Raw genomic sequence first — 20,161 nt, forward strand, 5'->3', positions numbered from 1 at the left:
TAAACGCCGCCCTGTCGCCCCCGTGTTACTGGGTAGAACAAAACAAAAACAAACAGAGCGAGCAGGGCCAGAGACGCGCCGAGGCTGCAGAGGCTGAGGTGCGGGTTCGGGAACGGTGGACCGAGGATCTGGGCGAGCAGCGGCATCCGCGGCGGCCCGAGGGGTCAGTAGCGGCGGGGCGGCTCGCGAGCTCAGGAGGACCGCGCCCGCTCACGCAGCCCGCGTCTCTCCTCGGAGGCAGCCGCTCGTTGGAGGGGGAGGGGTCGTGGAGGCCGCGGCCCAGTCAGGTCCGAGCCGGCGGGTCCGGGGTCCGCCGCCGCCGCCTCGGAGCTCCGCGGGGCCGACCGCGCCCGCCCCAACGCCCCGGGCTGCGGAGGGCCGGCCCCCGTTCCCTCCTTCTGGGCCCGGGCCCGGAGCTCGGCGGCGCGGGCCCGCCCCCTCCCGGACCCCCTCCGGGCTTGGCGGGGCGCGCGGGGCTCACGCCAGCGGGGGCTCCTCGTCCCCGTGAAGGCCGAGTTTTCTTTTTCCTTTGGGAGTGGGCGCCGGGAGGCGTGTTTCTGGCCAAAATCCTGTGAGGAAGGTGTGCGCCCTCCCCGCCCCCTGACCTTGGGGGCCCCCCTGAAGATGCGGCCCCGGGCCCCGCGTTCCCAGACCTGGGCCTTCCACCCGCGCCTCAGAGCCCCGGCCAGGCCGCCCTGGTCCGTCACTCCCGGGGGCCGGCCTGTGTTGGGGGTTGCGGGGGTCTGGGCCTGCGCCCGCGGCGGGGAAGCGGGTCCGGTCTCTGCGGGAGGGGCCGCTGGGAAGCGGACACGTGCCCGCCACCCCGGCCCTGCGCTAACTTCGCGGCGCCCGGGGTCGGTGTAAAGGGTCGCTTGTTTAAATGAAATCTCCCAGAGAAAACAAAGGCGGGAAGGGAGCCCCCTTTCTGTAAAACGAAGGCTATGTCTTATGCGTTTGCCAGTTTGGTACTGCAGTGCACACGGGGAGGGGGTTTTTTCAAAAGCTTCAGAACTCTGCAGACGTCAAAATTGCCCATCTCCCCATGCTTTAGGGAGAGCTCACGACGTAGCCAGCAACTGTGTAATATCTGTAGATGATTAAAGTGATTAAAAATGCAGCTTCCTGTGGAGGGTGTGTGTCACATTCTGTTTTTCCTTGTATTTTCACTGCTAAATTTTAGATTTTTGGCATTCTTGCTAACCTGAGGCTTTTTAGGCATCCACCATGCACTTTTTAAAAAAGGGACCACTGCAGATGTGTTCTAAATTTAATTTTTGGTATTTATGCCCTTAACCATCCTGTATTATAGGTTTATTGAATTCCTTACTGTCTCAGCAGGCATCTTTGAATTATACTTTGATTGGTTTTTCTGTTGTAGTAATGAAAAGGGAAAAATAGTTGCTAGGAGTGCAAAAAAAAAAAAAAGATATTTTGATATTTTCTCTGCTGCCCATTTTTTGCATCATTGTAGTTGAATGCTTTTAGCTAATTTTAAGTTGCTAATTAGCTGTGCTTGTAGCCCTGGAATGAATTCAAGTACTTTCCTAGTTAACATATGGCCCAAACTTGACCCCAGAAAAATGTCAGAGTGGTTTATGGGGTATATTTCAGGAAATAGATTTTTTGAGGGGTTGGGTGGAGGGTGAGGCTCTATCTTTTAGAAAATGTCTTGGCAGTTGATTACTTCTGATTGTATGTTTCTGTGAAGCACGTTGGAGAAATGAAAACTTTAATTTCAGCCTTAATTTTGTCTGATTTGTTTTCTTACTGAAAATTGTATAGTTTAGTACGAAGGATGTGGCGTTTAGATGTTTTTGCTTTACATTTAAAAAAATTTGGGTTAAAAACCTTAAGGATTGTTAAATAACTGGAAAAAACCCTCCCTAGTTTGAAGAGAGTAAAAACATGGAAAATATCTTTATCCTTCTCTAAACTCTTTTAAAACATCTGTGTTGCTATCAAGTGTGACTGAGTTCTTGAATGTGTTATCATTACCAGAAGACCCAGACGGAGCTTTTTTGGTTGTTATAATTACTTAATAAAAACAAGCTTGGGAAGTTATCTGTAGTCATTACCTGATAATTTTCTTTGCCTCACTGAATGTCTTTTGTGTAATAGTTTAATATTTTTAACATTTGAAAAGCATTTAAAAATACTTAAAAATTTGATACAAGAGTAGGAATCTGTGTTTTAATAAGCTCCTCTCTATTATCCCTTAAAAAAAATCTTCCTGTGGGGTATTAAAATCTTGTATTGAACTTGTGCAAACAGTAGTAGCTTTAGAAGGTCTGGGTTCTAATCCTGGTTCTACCAACTAGCAGCTATCTCTTTGGACAGATCACTTACTTTCTTGAATCTGTTTAGTTGTGTGCAAAGTGGAGTTCCTACTTTAGGGTTGTTAGAGGTACATGAAATAATGCATGTAAAATTCTTTTGAATTATAAAGGGCTTTATAAACATAATCATTTCCTTTATTAGCTAGGCTCTGCAGAAAGTATTCTCTTGAAGATTTTACTTGTGTCAAGTATGAAAAAGACTTTTGAACTGTAGCTCTAGTTTAAAAAACTTATACACATAACCTATGACATTTTTGCTTTCCTATAATGTGTGATTCATATACTGAAACAGAAACGGCATTTTCAGCTGTGGAGGACCCTAAATGTTTAGGTTTATAAACTATTTTTGTTCATATATCTCTGTGTATCTCCATATACATATTTCTAAGGTTCATTGTTTTCCCCTAAATCTAAAGTTGGTAGGAGTTATGATATTGAAAGGTATTTAAATAGAATCACATATGGCTGTTTATTCTGAATAGCATTAGAGTGGTCTCACCGTTTTCTTCTGAAGCAATCCATGATAGCATCTTAGTAGCCTAAGGATTATGCCATATTAAGAAGTTTATAATTTTACCATAAGGTATGTCTTGTGTTTTACAAAATAATACCCTTTTCTGGAGAAAAGGGCTGTAAAGCTTATAAGATGTTAAAATAGTATATACTGAGGAATTTAAAAGTCAGTTTCCCCTTTGAGTTCCAGGAGGCATCATATGTCATTGTTCTAAAATGATATCTGAAAGTGGATTATATTACATGAAAAAAAATGCTTTTTGTAATTAGTTCGTTAGTCATTTTCATTACTTTGTGCACTTTATATCTTAAAAAAAGCGCACTGCTGGTGAAATGATTATGAATGCCTGGAAAGACATATATAATCTATGTGACTTAAACAGATAAATACTTAAGTACTCTGAACCACTATTTAAAACATATTTCCAGAGAGATTCTGAATCATATTTGGTTACACCTTCTGGTGATAGTTTTTCTTGAAAATATATTTTGATAGTCTTTTTTTTTTCCCAAATGACAGTGGATTTTTATCACTAAGTTAATTGCTTAAATAAAAGGTAACTAATTTCATCCATCACGACCTTCCAGCATTAATTTTTAAGCCATTTTGAAACCAAGGTCTAAAATATTGAGATGCTAATATCATTCTACTTGCTTCCTTCTTAAATAGGTAAGAATAAAAAAAGTTGGCTTTCAGATTATAAAAATGTTATTATAGAAAATGCCAATTTAAAAAAATGTCTCCCAATCTTGAAGTCTTATAATAGTAATTATAGATACCTAGGTGATGAAATGGCAGATTTATCTGCCTTCAGATATGTTTTAGTGTGAAAAATAAGACAATCATGATATCCTTGATTAACCAAAACTGTGTCGTTTGCATTTTATAGTATTAGTTCTCATAGATATTGGATAGTTCGTTACCAATGAACTATGTATATCAGATTAATTACGAGGCCTGGTACTCCTAAAAAATTTAGAATGTGTGTATGCATCTTTAACCTGAAGTAAACATGTATAGGAAATTTATCTTTTAATTTCAAGTTAAAGGGGTTCTTTGGCACGTCCAGAAATTGATGTAATTTTGACACAGATAAATTTGTCAAGAAGTCTGAAACCAAATGTTAACTAAGGGAAGCTACTTGAAAGTAAACTCTTAAAAAAAAAAAAAAAAGGAATTATGTGGTGATTTTTTTTTTTTCACAGTCTGATTAAGTAAATTGAATTTACCTTAATTATATCAGTTTGGAAGATGTTGAAGCTTTTTTTTTCTTTTTAAAGAAACACATCCCAAAGGAAGACTTCTGTTTGGTAATTTAATCAGTGCAAGTGGAATTAAAGAACAATGGATGTAGAAAACGAGCAGATGCTGAGCGTAAACCCTTCAGGTAACTGATAATATCTTGAACCTTGACTGTATTGTGAGCAAGTTTCAGGCAATACCAGATTTTGTGAAAACATGATATTAAAATTGTCTTTACTTTCAAAGCCATCTTATTCATGTTATAAGGAAAGAGGTCATATTGTTTTTATAGTCAAGTTTGTGATTCTTATTTTTATGGAAATTGATCACTGTTGTATTTTTCTGCCCATCCTTTCACATTTCATACATTTTTTCTCCACTATTTGTAATAAACTATATGGTGCAGAAGGGAGAAGAATAGCGAACCTGCTCATTACTATTCTCACATGAGCTCACTAGTGGTTTCTACAATATAAACTATATTGGTATCATTGATCTCTTTCCTAACTAATAATTTATATATTATAAATTAACTATGGGTATTTTCCCTGGTTTTTTTCATGATGCTTCAGTAGCACATTATTACTGTAAAATGGTTTTGCAGAATAGATATTCAAAAGCTTAATAACTTCAGACAACTTGAAATGTGTATATAGCTTTCAGAATAATCTTTGTAGAGAGTTAACTAGAATTTTGAAATATTCTGAATTGTCAGAGCTTTTCATATTGGTGTATTTTAGGTAATTCTTTGCTTTATAATTAACATTGAAAAGATCTCTTTTCTATAATTTAAATATATTTTATTTTTAACACTACAGCTTCATTTTTTCAATCACTCTAATTCATGATTGTGTCCAGTTATATAGTTTTCTTTGATCTGAACAGACACTTTGAAGTTGAAAGTGTTATTTTGTATTTACAAATGTGATTTAAAGTGCGCTAGAAACTTATAGTTGAAAAAAATTATACAGTAATTAATGATTATTTTGATGCTGCTGTAATCAATAGCTATATGAGTGCTTGTATTTTAGGGTTATAAATGGGTATCGTGTCCCTGCTTTGATGTGGTGGGGATGATAGTAACACAATTTAAGAATATATTTCACAGATAGGTAATTGTTTCTTTTCTGCACTTTCCAGTATGCTGTCCAGTAGCCACATATGGCTGTTGAGCACTTGAATTGTGACTTTTCTGAATTGAGATGTACTGTAGGTGCAAAATACATACCAGATTTTGAGAGACTTAGTATGAAAGGGAGAAGATGAAATCCTCAGTAACTTTTTAAATTGATTGCATGTTGAAATGATACAATGGATCTACTAGATTAAATAAAATATATTAAAATAAATTTTGCTTATTTTTATTTTTTATTTTTATTATTTTTTTCATTTACTTAGATTTCATTTGAGTTCCTTGCTTTAGTTTTTAATGTGGATACTAGGAAACTGAAAATTACATACTTGGCCTGCATTATATTTCTGTTGAACAGCATAGCTCTAAGTTTTATACTTTTTGTTTTCTAACTATAGCAAGTCCTAGTTCTAATTCTGTTCTTGATGCCCCTCCCTGATTATATTACTTAGATTTTATTTTCTTCATTTTCTTCTTAAGATCCTGATAATTTAAGTGACTCTCTCTTTTCTGGAGATGAAGAAAATGCTGGGACTGAGGAAATAAAAAATGAGATAAATGGAAATTGGATTTCAGCATCCTCCATTAATGAAGCTAGAATTAATGCCAAGGCAAAAAGGCGACTACGAAAAAATTCATCCCGGGACTCCGGCAGAGGCGATTCGGTCAGTGATAATGGAAGTGAAGGCCTTAGGAGTGGAGTCACTGTACCGAACAGTCCAAAGGGAAGGTTGCTAGATAGGCGATCCAGATCTGGGAAAGGAAGGGGACTACCAAAGAAAGGTTGGTATATACCACATCCAAAGAACAAATGGAAAAAATACTGTCTGATTCTTGTACTGCAGGTTCCTTATTCTAGGAGTGAAACTTAAACTGATAATGTAAGGTTTTGTGGTTTGTATATATTTTTACATAGTAATAATCTGAGGACGATGCCACTTTTTTTTTAGGTTGACCTTTTTTCTTGTTTGGTTAGATTTAGTTTACTTGAGCAGAGCTTTATCTTATTGCAACCAAAATACGCAACAGTGTTTTTCACAGTTATGTATCTTTAATTCTGCATGAAAGAGGTAGAATCAGAAATTCATCATGCCTATGTTTTAATAGATGTAATTAAGTATATCCATTATTAAGAACACATGGTAAATATAAACCTGATTAGTAATATCTGGAACAGAATTTTAATGATTTCATAGATCTGGTTCTGAGTTTTCTCTGTTGCTCTGTTTATTTCAGATACTGAAGTGGAATGATCTTGTTTCAGTGCTGTATCTTCAGTGCCTGAAGTAGTGACTAGCAATGTAGATACTTACATGTACAGGGGTCTGTCGGCTTCTGTCTGTAGTAGGATTTTGATATAGTTTAGAGATTTCATCAGCTTCTAAATGGTGGGAGTCTCAAATTACGGCTTAGGATTCTTGTAAAATGTTTTTGTGCCCTGTCAAAAATTATTATTCTTGTTGAATGGCTCTGCAACCATTGGCTGGGTCAAAATGAAACCTAGTTACCAGATTCTTTCTTGCTCTGATGCCAAGGATTATACTCTAGGTGTAAAATAAAAACCTCCAAAAAAAAAATCGGTGATACTGTAAAGTTCTTTAAAAGTAATGTAAGATATTGAGCCTTATAAAAACATTTCAATAAGTTTATTTAGTAAAGCAACTTGAAAGATGAAATTGTTAAACTTCTGGTCAATTTGTATGTAGAAGTAGAAATGATGATCGGTTCTGTTAATGCTTTAAATAGCAACTAATTATTTGTAACTATTGCTATTTGTAAAATATAGTTTAATGTGTCCTTTCAGATCTAAAAAATATTAGACTTTAAAACATTTGATGATGGTCACTGTTGTCTTTGTTGAATAATCTCTCCTTTGTTGAATTTTCTATGCCATGTTGTACTGGCTCAACATATTTTGTTTTGTTGCCAAGAAATATCAAATAAAATTTAGAGCTCAACTGTAGTATCATGTGCCTTATACAGCTATTTTTATGATTTTTTTGGTTTGCTTTTGCTTTTATTTTAAAGCATCTGCTTTTTTAGTTTTAACTTTGTAAGCTATTTCAACTTCAATGCTTTGGAAATAGGTTATAAAATATGTAAAATCTAATCATTACTGAGAAAGCAGTGATCTGAATAAAAAGAGGTTTAAAGTATAACTAAGCTGGCAAAAAAAAAAACAGTGTAGAAATTAAAATACAGTTTTTAGCTGCTATTAACACTTGAACATCTAGAATTATTTCAGATTTCAGTTGAAATTTATGAAATATGGATTACTTTATATTCTTTCCTTTCTCAATTCTAAACTTTTTCAGGCGGTGCTGGAGGCAAAGGTGTCTGGGGTACACCTGGGCAGGTGTATGATGTGGAGGAGGTGGATGTGAAAGATCCTAACTATGATGATGACCAGGTATAAGTGTTTTTTTTTTATTAATATATATATTTAAAATGCTTACAGACTTTTTTGACCTCATGTTTATAGTTTACTCATATATTTGCCAAATCATGTATTCTGTGTCTATAGCTGTCAAATCATATATATGTGGTTACATATAGTACATATTTTATTTATGTGTGATTATATATAGTATGTATGTAACATGAGTGTGTATATATGTGTGTACACATGTTGCACACTCTTAAGTCATATATATACACTCAGTACTTTCAGACTGTTAGTTTAATTTTGGATTAGGAAACCAAGTTAACTGATAGTAATGGATGCATAATTTTCACTTGGTTTCTGAAGTGAGTCAAAAGTAGGTTTTTACAAATTCGCTAAGGATTACTAAGATGACATTTTTTCAGTACATTCTGTTGAGTTAATATACTTTCTATCATACTGATAATTGAGAAGGATATATTCTTTTCAACATCATAAGGGTTATGGAAACTAAATTCTTTTAAAATATTATAGTTTAGGATGGTAACTATATGATGAATTTTATTTTTGGAACACGTAGACCTTTTTTCTAGGGACAGTGTTGAAAATGTAAATTTTTAATAGATTTTGTGGTGAATTTATATGTATTTATCTTTGTAATGGAAAAAGTTTAACTTACACAAAAGCAGAATAGTGTAATGAACCCATTTGTACTTATCTCTCACTTTACCAACTTCAATTAAAATGTCATGGTCGATTTTGTTTTATCATGTACCTCTGTTTACTCTTTCTCTTGTGTCTGCCCCACCCCCGCTGTCCTCTGTATTATTTTGAAGCAAATTCCAGATGCTATGTTATGTTTTTTAAGTACTGTCTTTGCATAAGATAAGACATGGTGATGAAAATTTTAGACAGGAAATCATTAGGGTATATGTTAGATTGTTTTTATTGTGTATTGTTTATAGGTATGTATTCATCTAATTTAATAGTTGGACATGGAAATACTTCTAAGAGAACATGAAAAAATATACTTTAAAACCAGTAGGAGTCAAATACTGCAGAATCTTTGCTAAATATTCTAATTTTAATATAGTTTTAAAAGACTTAAAAGTGTATATTGTTAGACTGAAGCCAGTCACAATTTGCATATAAATATTTCAGGGCTTTTTTGCAGAGAAGGGGGATATTGGACATCTTATTCTTTTTGAATTTCAGTTGAATAGTACTTTTCCTTAGAGATTTTTGGCCACTACAGCATTGCTTCTTGTTATAAGGACTTTTATTATGATAATACTAATCATGAAGGCTTTGGTTCCTGCTGTTTATTAAGTGAAGTTTTAATGAAAATACTAGGTATGATAGGAAGCCATCTTAAAGCTTTTTGGTCACTGAAGGATTGGTTTTGTGGGAGAGATAAAAAAAATTAACAGAAGATATATAGGGGATCAGGAGCAAGTCATATGTTTGCTGTGGTTAGTGGTTCTAATCTGTATATTGGTTTATCGTATTCAGGTTTTGTAAAAGAACAGTAACATAGATTCTGTTTTTATCGAAGTGATCAAAACATGTAGTATGTGATCAAAGCATGTAGCATGTCTTTTTCTTGCCCTGAATGGGGATTACTGAACAGTTAGAATATAATATTATGAAACAATTTCAGTTTCTCTGAATATTTTGTTCTTTAATATATTATTCTTCTCCCGCTTCTTCCTCTTCCAGGAGAACTGTGTTTATGAAACTGTAGTTTTGCCTTTGGATGAAATGGCATTTGAGAAGACTTTAACACCAATCATACAGGAATATTTTGAGCATGGAGATACTAATGAAGTTGCGGTAGGTTTATAGTTAAAAGTATAATTTATTTAATATAGGAGAGAAAATACTATTAAAAGCAAAACATCATATCCAGAATGATCTGGATCACTGAAAAAGTTTAAGCATTTTCTTCTGCATAAATGAATTTCTAACTAAGAAGTGAATAAAATTTTATTAACTTAGACCAGTTCTTACCTATTTGGGATCTGATGATGAGGGCTATGTGCCATTTCCTTCTCTGAAAAATGGCACAACACAATATTTTAATAATTTTTGTAATTGTAACATATATTTTTATAATTGGTAGTTTATAAAATATAATTTTAACAATTTCAAGGCATTTGTGTACCTTCTGAAACCTCAGGGGTGTTAGTTAAAAATGCTTTAGTTCCATTTTTTTGACATTCATTCAATGCTCAGGATTAGGATAAAATTTATTTTTGTACCCTGCCCCAAAAAGAAAGAACACAGATGTAAAGATTGAAAAAAGAATGTATACAGAAATCAAGAGAACGAAAGTGCTTTTGAAGGATAATTTGCATGGAAACCTTAACTGTGTTATGAATTGTTCATAAAATCTGAAAGGGTAAATTGTTAGTCTAGTTTAGTATTACTGATTCAGAGTAATAAAATTGCATCTCTGTAGAAGACTTCATTAATTTAGATTCTTTTAATTCAGATTGGGCTTTCTTGGTTTGTCTGATACTGTGAGGTTTAATATCTTTGGATTTTTTTTATAGGATTTGAATATAAAACAAATATTTGTTCAGTGCATACCATGTGGAGATATTTGTAATAGGTGATTCCTGCCCTTTGGAAAGTCAGTCAAGTGAAGGAAATGATACATGAATAGATTATTACACTGTTAAACATTCTATTATAGAGGAAGAGTTTAGCTAAGTCCTTTGAGGGCAGGGACTTTGAAATCCTCTTACCTACCTAGTATGGGACCAGTGGTATACTATGTGTTTATTAACTGAGTAGTACTATGAACAGAGTGTTTTGGAAGCATAAAATGGAGAGTAGTGAGTGATTCTGAGCTATCTAAGGATGGTTAGGAGTTTGCCCAGGTAAGATGATTGAAGGTGGTTTTACAGGAAGGTGTATCATGTTTAAAGTCAATGAGTTGTTCAAGTGCAGTCCAAGAAGATGAACTGGAAGTGGAAAGAGACTACTGACAAGGACACCAGTTAGGTGGCTGAGAAAACAGTTCTGGGACCCTTTTAGTAGTATAGATGATTTAAATATTCTGAGAAGCTAATTAAAAAGGAAGACACTCTTAAGTAACTGAGTTAGAATTTAGCTTCTGGTCATCCTGCCTATATTCCACTTTCCAAGTTGGTCACTCCATCTGGATGCCCTTAGCAAATACTTAATTTTTCTGTGCTTTGGGTATGGTGAATATGATGATAATACCTCTCTCAAAGAGTTGTTTTGAGTATTAAATAAGATAATATAAAATAAGGTGGCTGTTAGTATAAATGGTCAAAAGTATTAGCTACTTCTATTATATTTTTAAGAGGAAATTTTACTTTATCCCAGCTTTTAAAATGATAATCCTACTTAAAAACAGTGGTTTAAGATCTTATTTTAGACTTTATATGGAAGTATAAAGTACTTGTGTGAAGAGAAAGCTTTGAAGAAAAGTAGAATACAGCTTATGATAATGTAAAATGAATTTCTCCAGAAATGCTCACAAAACAATATTTCTAAAAATAACAGAATATAAGGGTTAGTTAACTCTTAACACCAAACTTTGCAATATTATGTAGTTTAATAAAGTATATAGGTGTAATTCACATTATTGAGTTTAGTGATGTTCCGAGAGATAAAGCTTGACTTAAGTGGATCAGTATCTAATTTATATGCATTACATTTAAAGATGTATTCTATCCCCCAAAATATGATGGCTTCTCTTGTTATTTCCAAACAGGGAAAGGTAAGGATATGTAGATAAAAGCTTGATTTTTTCAAAAATTAAATAAAATTGAACTATAGTCAGTGACATACCTTTTTTTTTTTGGAATAGGAAATGCTAAGAGATTTAAACCTTGGTGAAATGAAAAGTGGAGTACCAGTATTGGCAGTGTCTTTGGCATTGGAGGGAAAAGCTAGTCATAGAGAAATGACATCTAAGCTTCTTTCTGACCTGTGTGGGACAGTAATGAGCGCAAATGATGTAGAAAAATCATTTGATAAATTGTTGAAAGATCTACCCGAATTGGCATTGGATACTCCTAGAGCGCCACAGGTTTGTATGATTCTTCTTCTTGTTTATCCTCTCCCTCTAGTACCCTTGCATTACAGAACTTTAATACATGCTCCTAGGATATTTTAGTAGATGAAAGAGGAAAACCTGGCTCATATTCCCTACCACACAAAAATAGTTCTCTAACGTTTTAGTGTATTTTTCCTCAGCGTCTTTTTTTTCCCCAAATGTAATTTTCATCACACTGTAATTTTATATCCTACTTTTCCCATGCTCTGTGTAGTTTTAAGGTCTTTTTTTTTCCTCTCTGTATATTTTCTCTTATATGTAGCTTGGCTGTTTTTTGAGCTAGGATTTAAAAAAAAATGTAAATTGTTATAATTGAGGATTGAATTTGCTTGACTAATGTTTGTTATAAAAATAATCGTAAATAAGGTTGTTCCCTTTTGTAGCTTTGTGGGGAAATAATTAGAAAATTCATGACCTGTGTATGCTTTTGTTTAGATTCTGTCCTCAAAGCCTTGTACTTTTATTAGGTTTAATACATACTGACAGTATTATAGGACTTTCTGGTTTGAAATTGAAAATGTGTGAAATCGTTGCTATTTACCTGACCAAAGTTTTAAAGCAAGGTAGGAACACTTTATTTAAACGTTAATTTAGGAATAGATACAGGTAGGTTAACCTCGGTGCTGTTTCTGTTATACTTCCCTGTGGTAGGCAGTAGTCTGTGTTAGGTGTTGAGCTGTGATTCAAATGTGGACTTCTTTTTCTTTTTATACCAAGACCCATACTTAAAAATATTGTGCACAAGTTCATACTCATTACAGAAGTTTTGAAAAATAAAGAAAAGCCAAAAGGAAGAAAAGCCAGCAGAAGTAATCAGTTAACTGTTAACATTTTGGTGTTGAATCTTCCATTCTACTTTTTGTGGGTATATATCAATGTGTGGTTTTATATATCCTTACATTTTTCACTTGTTCTAATAAAAAGTGGAATCATACCATCTATGCTATTTTGTAAACTTGATTTTTCTTACAAATCCTACACATTTCTTACATATGTGGTAAACACACTTCCCTCTGGCCACGTGGTATACCATCTTAGGTATATACATTTAACTACACCTATTTACATTTATTGTTACACCTGTCTACATTTATTGTTAGACGCTAGGTTGTTTCCAATTTCTATAAGAAATAATGCTGTGAACATTCTTTGAGATAACTATTTCTATACAAATTTTCCCTCTCAGTTAAATTCCTTTAATCAGTTTTTTGAGAGACTGTAGTCCAGTTTTGGTTTTTTTATTCCCCAGAAGAGAGGTTTCTCTTGACTTCTAAGTCACTGATTTAACAAGTATTTTTGATCATGCACTGTTTCAGGCAGTGTGCAAAGTGTTGGGGATTCAGTAGTGAGCAAAACAGATGTGCTCCAGCCCTGCCCTATGGCACTTAACTTGAAGGTTAAGATGGGGAATGTATGCCAAGCACAACTAGTAGGTGCTATTTAAATAGGTGTTTTTTGAATAGTCCAGCATGTCTTAGGTATTGGCTGTGTAGTTCAACCAGTCTTCATTGTTTATGAATTTAGAAATTGTGTCCTATAAAGGTTCATTTTAGATTTTTTATATAGCTCTTTTTTTTCCCTTATTATAGTTGGTGGGCCAGTTTATTGCTAGAGCTGTTGGAGATGGAATTTTATGTAATACCTATATTGATAGTTACAAAGGAACTGTAGATTGTGTACAGGCTAGGTAAGTAAATTGATTTTCCTACTTAGACTTTTGAAATAGGGGAAATTCTACAATTCTATTGAAATAACACTTGAATTAATCAGACATTGTGGACATCGCTGTTATTTGAGTGTACTCTCCACCGTTAAAACAAAATCGAGAGATTCTGGACATATAACAAAGAGGACAGTACATAATGTGGAAGTTCTGGGTTTTAGCTGAACTGTTAGCTACCTCATGCCACTTTTCTCCTGGCTTCAGTTTCCTTATTTATAAAATGAAAAGATGGGACTTTAAATGTTCTTTAAGGTCCCTTCAGGTTTTAGTATTCTGTAATTATAAGATGGACAGTATTAACAAAGGAGCCCAATTTTCAATTTTATTTTATATTTTAGGAAATATTTTTCACTTTTGTTCTTTGGTATAATTACAAGCTAAATATGATATTTGAGTTATACTATATGATTTTTCACAACTTTCAGGAACCTTAGATTTGAACTTATTTATGTCTGAGGTCTTACTTATGTCTAAGGTTTTCATAGGTGTAGATATTAATTTTCTAGGACTGCTTCAGGTCACAGTGGAATGGTTGCCCTAGTGGGAACGCATGGATCTATGTAAAAGTTTTAGGTAAAACGTTCTCAATGTTAGATTTTTGTTGACTGAGAAATGGAAATAAGTGAGTATGAGAATATTAATATGAGAAGCAACTCTTTTTTCGTTCCCAACTTTTTGTTTTGAAAAATAGTTTGAGACTTGAATTTTAGGTTGCTTTTATGTTATATGTGAAAGCTTTTAGTGTATATGCATTTCCTCCTCTCCCCAGTCTTAGCCATAATTTGGTCAACCTCAAGCATGTCCAAATATCAAAGTTAACTTTTTTTTTGGGTAGAGCTGCTCTGGACAAGGCTACTGTGCTCCTGAGTATGTCTAAAGGTGGAAAGCGCAAAGACAGTGTGTGGGGCTCTGGAGGTGGGCAGCAGTCTGTTAATCACCTTGTTAAAGAGGTAACTGTTGAATATTATCTTTAACTTAAAAATTTGTATGTATTTTTCTACGGAAATAAACTCTGCCCTCTAGCTGGTATTTGTTGGACAGAAATTAAGTTCATTCTTATAGCTGCAACTAGAAAATCCTTCCATATTTGGCTTTATGCTCTTTTGCTATAAATTGTGTACTAATTATGTAATTATTAAATTTTTATGGTTTCAGTTTCTCTGACTTAAAAATAAGACTATGTTAGGTTAAAAGGGCTTTCATGAATAATTTTAAGAAGGCTGTATGTGAACCTTAAAGGAGTACCTGAAGTCTTTTTCTTAAATTAATATTTAAAAATTTTCAAATACTGTTGAAATAAGAGTTTCTTGTTTTGTAGTTACAATAAATGTCCATTTTTATAAAAGCGACTTGAAACTGGATGGTCTTAGATAATAAGTTATGAATTATGAACACAAGAATAGATGAGAGTGGTAGATTTCTATAAGGAAGTTCGCTACCTATATGCATGCTTTAAAAGAAAAAATAATTGTTTTTTGCATTAATGCCAGATTTAATCTTTGGATTTTTTTTTCCTGGCAGTGAAGTGATGTTCTATAGTAAGAGACCAAAAAAAGTATTTAATTTTCTTATTTGTAGGTTTTTAAGAAAATTAGAAGATTTATAGTACATATGCTTCTGATTTTTGAGTATAATCTTTTCATGTGACTATAGATTTGATATTTAATGACTATTTTAATGATATGTATACCAAGTTTGTTTAGGAGCTCAAAATACAATTAGAGCTTTGATCATTTTTGCTTTTATGTATGTTAAGTTATGTAAATTGGTGTTTTTAATGTCATGATTATAAAATCTATTTTTTTAAATTAAAAAGTTTTTAGAAATTTTTTGTAAGGTATAAAAACAGTCAAGGTATCAAGGCAACTCAGCAAGAAAATGAAATAGAAGGCATCTAAATTGGAAAAGAAGTAAAACTATGTTCCCAGATGACATGATCTGTTTACAGAAAATCCAAGTGAATCCTCACACACAAAAATAAAAACACCACACTATTAACTTATAAATGAATTTGTCATGGTTACAGGATACAAGATCAATATACAAAATTCAGTTCTAGTTCTTCTTTACACTAGCAATGAATAAATGATCTAAAATGAAATTAGTAATAATTTTTAGTACAATAGCATAAAAAAGATGAAATTACCTAGGAATAAACTTAACAAAAGAAGTGCAAGCCTTGTGCACCAAAAAAACTGCAAAACAATTGAAAGAAATTAAAGAAGACCTAAATAAATAGATATCCCATGTTTATGGCCCGAAAGACTTAATGTTGTTAAGATAATACACCTGCCAAACTATTTTATGGTATGTGAATTATCTTAGCAAAAAAATGGTCAAGATCAAAATGAAATAAAACTACCAGTAAATGTGTTTGAGGTTGACATTATTTAGGTTAACATACTCATTTTACATGGAAGGATGAGTTAGACAAAGAGGACTATTATAAATATATACACATATTTATAATTTTTCATTCTCAAAAAATACATGGAACCCAATGGGAAACATTTAAATACTTTGTAACATAACAAGGTTAAAAAGCTAAGTGATATGATTTAAATAATAAATGTCTTAGCTTATAAATACTTTATTCAAGTGCCATGCTTTAAATATTTATTTTCCTAAAGCATGATAATAGGAATTATTTATCAAGATGTATTCTGTTGATTAACTTTTACTTTTTATGAAAAACCATTGTAATAGTTGGAAGTAGAACATAATGAGATTATTTTATTCAGTCGGCCAACATTCATCGAGTGTCTGCTAGGTGCAAAGGCAATTTTAACAGGCAGTGTCTAGGGGAGAACATTCCTAGTTGAAGTTCTTGTGCCTAAAAACCTTTCCTCCTTTTCTCTGGAGCCATAGATGTTATTGTGCAGATTTGAACAGGAGGGTCAAGACTTGCCTCTTAGCTATAACTGAAAGCTGAATTACTGATGAGTGTTTTAGAAAATGGGTCTCAAATCCTCAGTTGTAGAGAACAAAGAAAACTATATGGAAATCTTTACCTAAGTCTAGTTAAAGCCTTATTATCATCTGTCATATTTTGGCTCCCAGTGCAATATTAAGATCGTCCTGTTGGAAATGAGTTTGTGCCACTTTAAAAATTTATCTGGAGACTTTCAGTTAGTGCCCTCTAGTGGTATTTAGGATTCCTTGTTTTACAGAGAGCATTGAAGCATTATGGTCACAACTCAAACCATGCACATCTTAAGTCTACTTAGAGACACACCAAAGCACTGTGTTCCCTTCATGATTGTTAACCAATTTAAAAATTGAGGATTTACTTTTTAATTATGGAGAAATTCTGTTAGGATTGTGTCATTGTCAAATCTATTCTTAGACATCTATTTGTGACCTAGTTCATCATGTAATATATTGAGATGAGGGTAAATAAATCCTTTTGGCAAAGCACAATTTTAGAAAAAATCAAGAACTCTGACATCTCAATTTTTAAATCTAATAGATTGATATGCTGCTGAAAGAGTATTTACTCTCTGGAGACATATCTGAAGCTGAACATTGCCTTAAGGAACTGGAAGTACCTCATTTTCACCACGAGCTTGTATATGAAGTAAGATTACTTTGACATTCCAAAGGGGATTATTAGGTGTTCCTTTTTTTTCCATTTCTCTTTTTTTTTTATTAACATATAGTCGATTTACAATATTGCATTTGTTTCTGGTGTACAGCATAGTGATTCAGTTGTGTATATATATGTGTGTGTGTATATACCTCATACCAATCAGAATGGCCATCATTAAGAAGTCCACAAATGATAAATGCTGTAGAGGATGTGGAGAAAATAGAACCCTCCTACACTATTGGTGGGGATATAAACTGGTTCAGCTGCTATGGAAAACAATATGAAGTTTCCTTGAGAAACTAAAAACAGAGTTATCATATGATCCAGCAATCCTACTCCTGGGCATATATCCAGAGGGAACCTTAATTCAAAAAGATACATGCACCTCAATGTTCATAGTAGCACTATTTACAACACCCAAGACCTGAAAGCAACCTAAATGTCTATCAACAGATAAATGGATAAAGAAGTTGTTGAGGGGGAGGGTAATAGCTTAAGTTGTAGAGTGCATGCTTAATATGCATGAGGTCCTGGGTTCAATCCCCAGTACCTCCTCTAAAACTAATGAAATAAATCAATCATATCACCTCCCTCTGCACCCCTTCCAAAAAAGAAGTTGTGGTATATGTATACAATGGAATACTACTCAGCCATAAAAAGAATAGGTGTTCCTTTTTGCATCACAGTGACTTAATGCTTCTTCAATAACATACATTTTTGTTTTCTTTTTAGAAATTTTAATATTAAGGGAGTTTTTAAAATTTTTTATATTTATAGTTAACAAATTGAAGAAAAGAAATCTGATAGATTTTTAGAAGTGGTTTCTTATATGAAAATGACCAAAAATTCAATCATTCATTCATTCAATTTTTAGGCCATTGTAATGGTTTTAGAGTCAACTGGAGAAAGTACATTTAAGATGATTTTGGATTTATTAAAATCCCTTTGGAAATCTTCTACCATTACTCTAGACCAAATGAAAAGAGTAAGTATAACATTATTTTGAACTGTTTTTAGGCCTGTACCTTAAATATAATGATCAAATATGGATTATGAATTGTCAATGAAATTTTCTTTCAGGTATGTTCAGTAATATTATGCCTTTATATATTTTTAAATGGTATTGTTTGTTTGAACCTTTTAATCCATTTCTTGGAAAGTAATATTTCAGTGTTTTTTAACCTGTATTTTGAAAAATATATTGTGTATTCTTCAAGAGTTCTAAGATAAAATTTTTTGTATATCTAGAGAGAAATATAAACTTTTAACAAATTGTAAAGTACTTAATTTATTCCCATTTATAATTGTAGGTATTGTTATTAAAATGTTGATGAAGTTCTTACTTGCCTTTTATTTTTTTTAAATGTAGAAATGTATTATAGAGAAGTAGATGGGGAAGAAATGTGTCTGATATCCAATGTCTGCCTGAAGCTCTTTTGAGAGAACAGTTTTAAAGAAAATGTTCTGTGACAAATGTACTTACTCTGTACTTTTCAAGGTGCAGATCTGACTTTAGTCTAATTATATGAACATTTGGCTTTAAATATAGCTTGGTAACTATGATGGGTTTTATGGCATTTTGTATTTTATATGGGCTAACAATTCTGTATATAATTCCATTGTTTTAGGGTTATGAGAGAATTTACAATGAAATTCCAGACATTAATCTGGATGTTCCACATTCATACTCTGTGCTTGAGCGATTTGTAGAAGAATGTTTTCAGGCTGGAATAATTTCCAAACAACTCAGAGATCTTTGTCCTTCAAGGTACTTTATTACTTTCTCAATGTAAAACTCTCAGTGAGGTGCTTGGGAAGGCTAAGCTAATTTTCTATCATTTCATTTCTGTTAGAAAATAATAGTATCTTTCCTGAAGTCGTTCAAGAGTGAAGGCCATCTATTTTGAGTTTATAGAGAAACAAGGGCAAAGCTGATTTTGTTCTCTTGTAAGTGGTAAATCTGCACAGGACTACCTCATGAAGCTCTAGATCACTGGAAGGAAAACTAATTTGTGGAGCAGTTCTGTGTACCAGGCTCTAAGTAGTTTAAATGTTATTTCAGAGTAGGTATCACCAGTAAAATGAGAAAATTGAGGCTTACGGAGCTGTAATGTACCTTTTCTAAGGTTACACATAGTAGAAGCCAAAGAAGAATCCAGACTTTTTCTGGCTTTAAAGATATAGGCTCATTCCAGTACTTCATGTAGTTTCCTTTTACTCCCTTATAGAATGGAGAGTTAGGACTGATTGGATTTTACCTTTCTAGTGTGATTCTTTGGAGGTATTATACATGTGCTGCTAGGATCAAACTGTAGGAGTTTTTGTTATTGTTACAATATAAGCTTCACTATATTGTATAAAAGTTTAGTAACAGATAAACTTCTTCTGTGGGTCTTTTTAATGTATATTTTAAGACATTTAATATCTATAATGTATATTTTAATGTCTATTTTATATAATTTTTAGATGAAACAGTTTCTAACCTTTGTGTATTTTTATTTAAGTGCATTGTGAGAAATCTCAAAAAATACCTTCTTGGTAGTATTCTTTGCTCTACAAAGTTTAGAAGCCATTAAGAGAGAGGGAAAAGATAATGGTGGAATATACGTTTAATGGCTTTGATAAAAATGTTTGAAAACATAGATCTCTACTTGGTGATGGCATCATTTATGTACTGATGTGTGCCAAGTGGTATATATCAGTAAAAGCTGTCAACTTTGCCAAGACTTCTTGCTACTTACTGCTTCATTCCCAACTTGGTCTCCTAATATTACAGTATGAAGTGTAAAGTCTTTTATATTCAGGAAAATGTGGCTGGTCCACTTAGACCTAGTATGAGAAGGGGTCAACACGTTGGCACTGGCTTTTTAGAAGTTTTGCAGCCTCTTTTCAAAAGTCTAACTGGTTATTTCTTTACTTTCAAGGATCATTTGAGGAGATATCTAAACTTACTGTGTATATCAAAGAACTTTCACTTTTTATCCTGTCCTTTTGCTTACTTGGGCAAAGTGCACATTTGTGTGTGGCCTCAAATGCCTTATGGATGTTGGTTAGGGTCAGAGAATAAGGGCTAATCCTGCCCGAGCCCTTCAAACCTTAATAATAAAAAAGATGAAGTTTTTAATTCTTTGACTGTTCTAAGAATTTGT

General features: G+C 33.6%; 1 protein-coding gene across 2 annotated transcripts in view; it reads left to right on the plus strand.

Moving 5' to 3' along the window:
- The window catches only part of PDCD4 (programmed cell death 4), a 20,931-nt gene continuing 770 nt past the window's right edge, over window positions 1–20,161 (plus strand). Inside the window, exons 1-11 of one of the 2 annotated variants that reach the window (XM_031461742.2) lie at window positions 1–98; window positions 4,131–4,237; window positions 5,705–6,007; window positions 7,540–7,634; window positions 9,327–9,440; window positions 11,452–11,673; window positions 13,290–13,387; window positions 14,259–14,373; window positions 16,893–17,000; window positions 17,887–17,997; window positions 18,641–18,780. In XM_031461742.2, coding sequence (XP_031317602.1) covers window positions 4,195–4,237; window positions 5,705–6,007; window positions 7,540–7,634; window positions 9,327–9,440; window positions 11,452–11,673; window positions 13,290–13,387; window positions 14,259–14,373; window positions 16,893–17,000; window positions 17,887–17,997; window positions 18,641–18,780 — 1,349 coding nt within the window. In that variant the 5' untranslated portion in view covers window positions 1–98; window positions 4,131–4,194. Of the gene's footprint in view, window positions 164–4,130; window positions 4,238–5,704; window positions 6,008–7,539; window positions 7,635–9,326; window positions 9,441–11,451; window positions 11,674–13,289; window positions 13,388–14,258; window positions 14,374–16,892; window positions 17,001–17,886; window positions 17,998–18,640; window positions 18,781–20,161 lie in introns of both variants that reach the window. The other variant, XM_031461741.2, reaches the window with a different exon arrangement.

This window comes from Camelus dromedarius, chromosome 8, assembly GCF_036321535.1.
Source record: "Camelus dromedarius isolate mCamDro1 chromosome 8, mCamDro1.pat, whole genome shotgun sequence".
NCBI lineage: Eukaryota > Metazoa > Chordata > Mammalia > Artiodactyla > Camelidae > Camelus > Camelus dromedarius.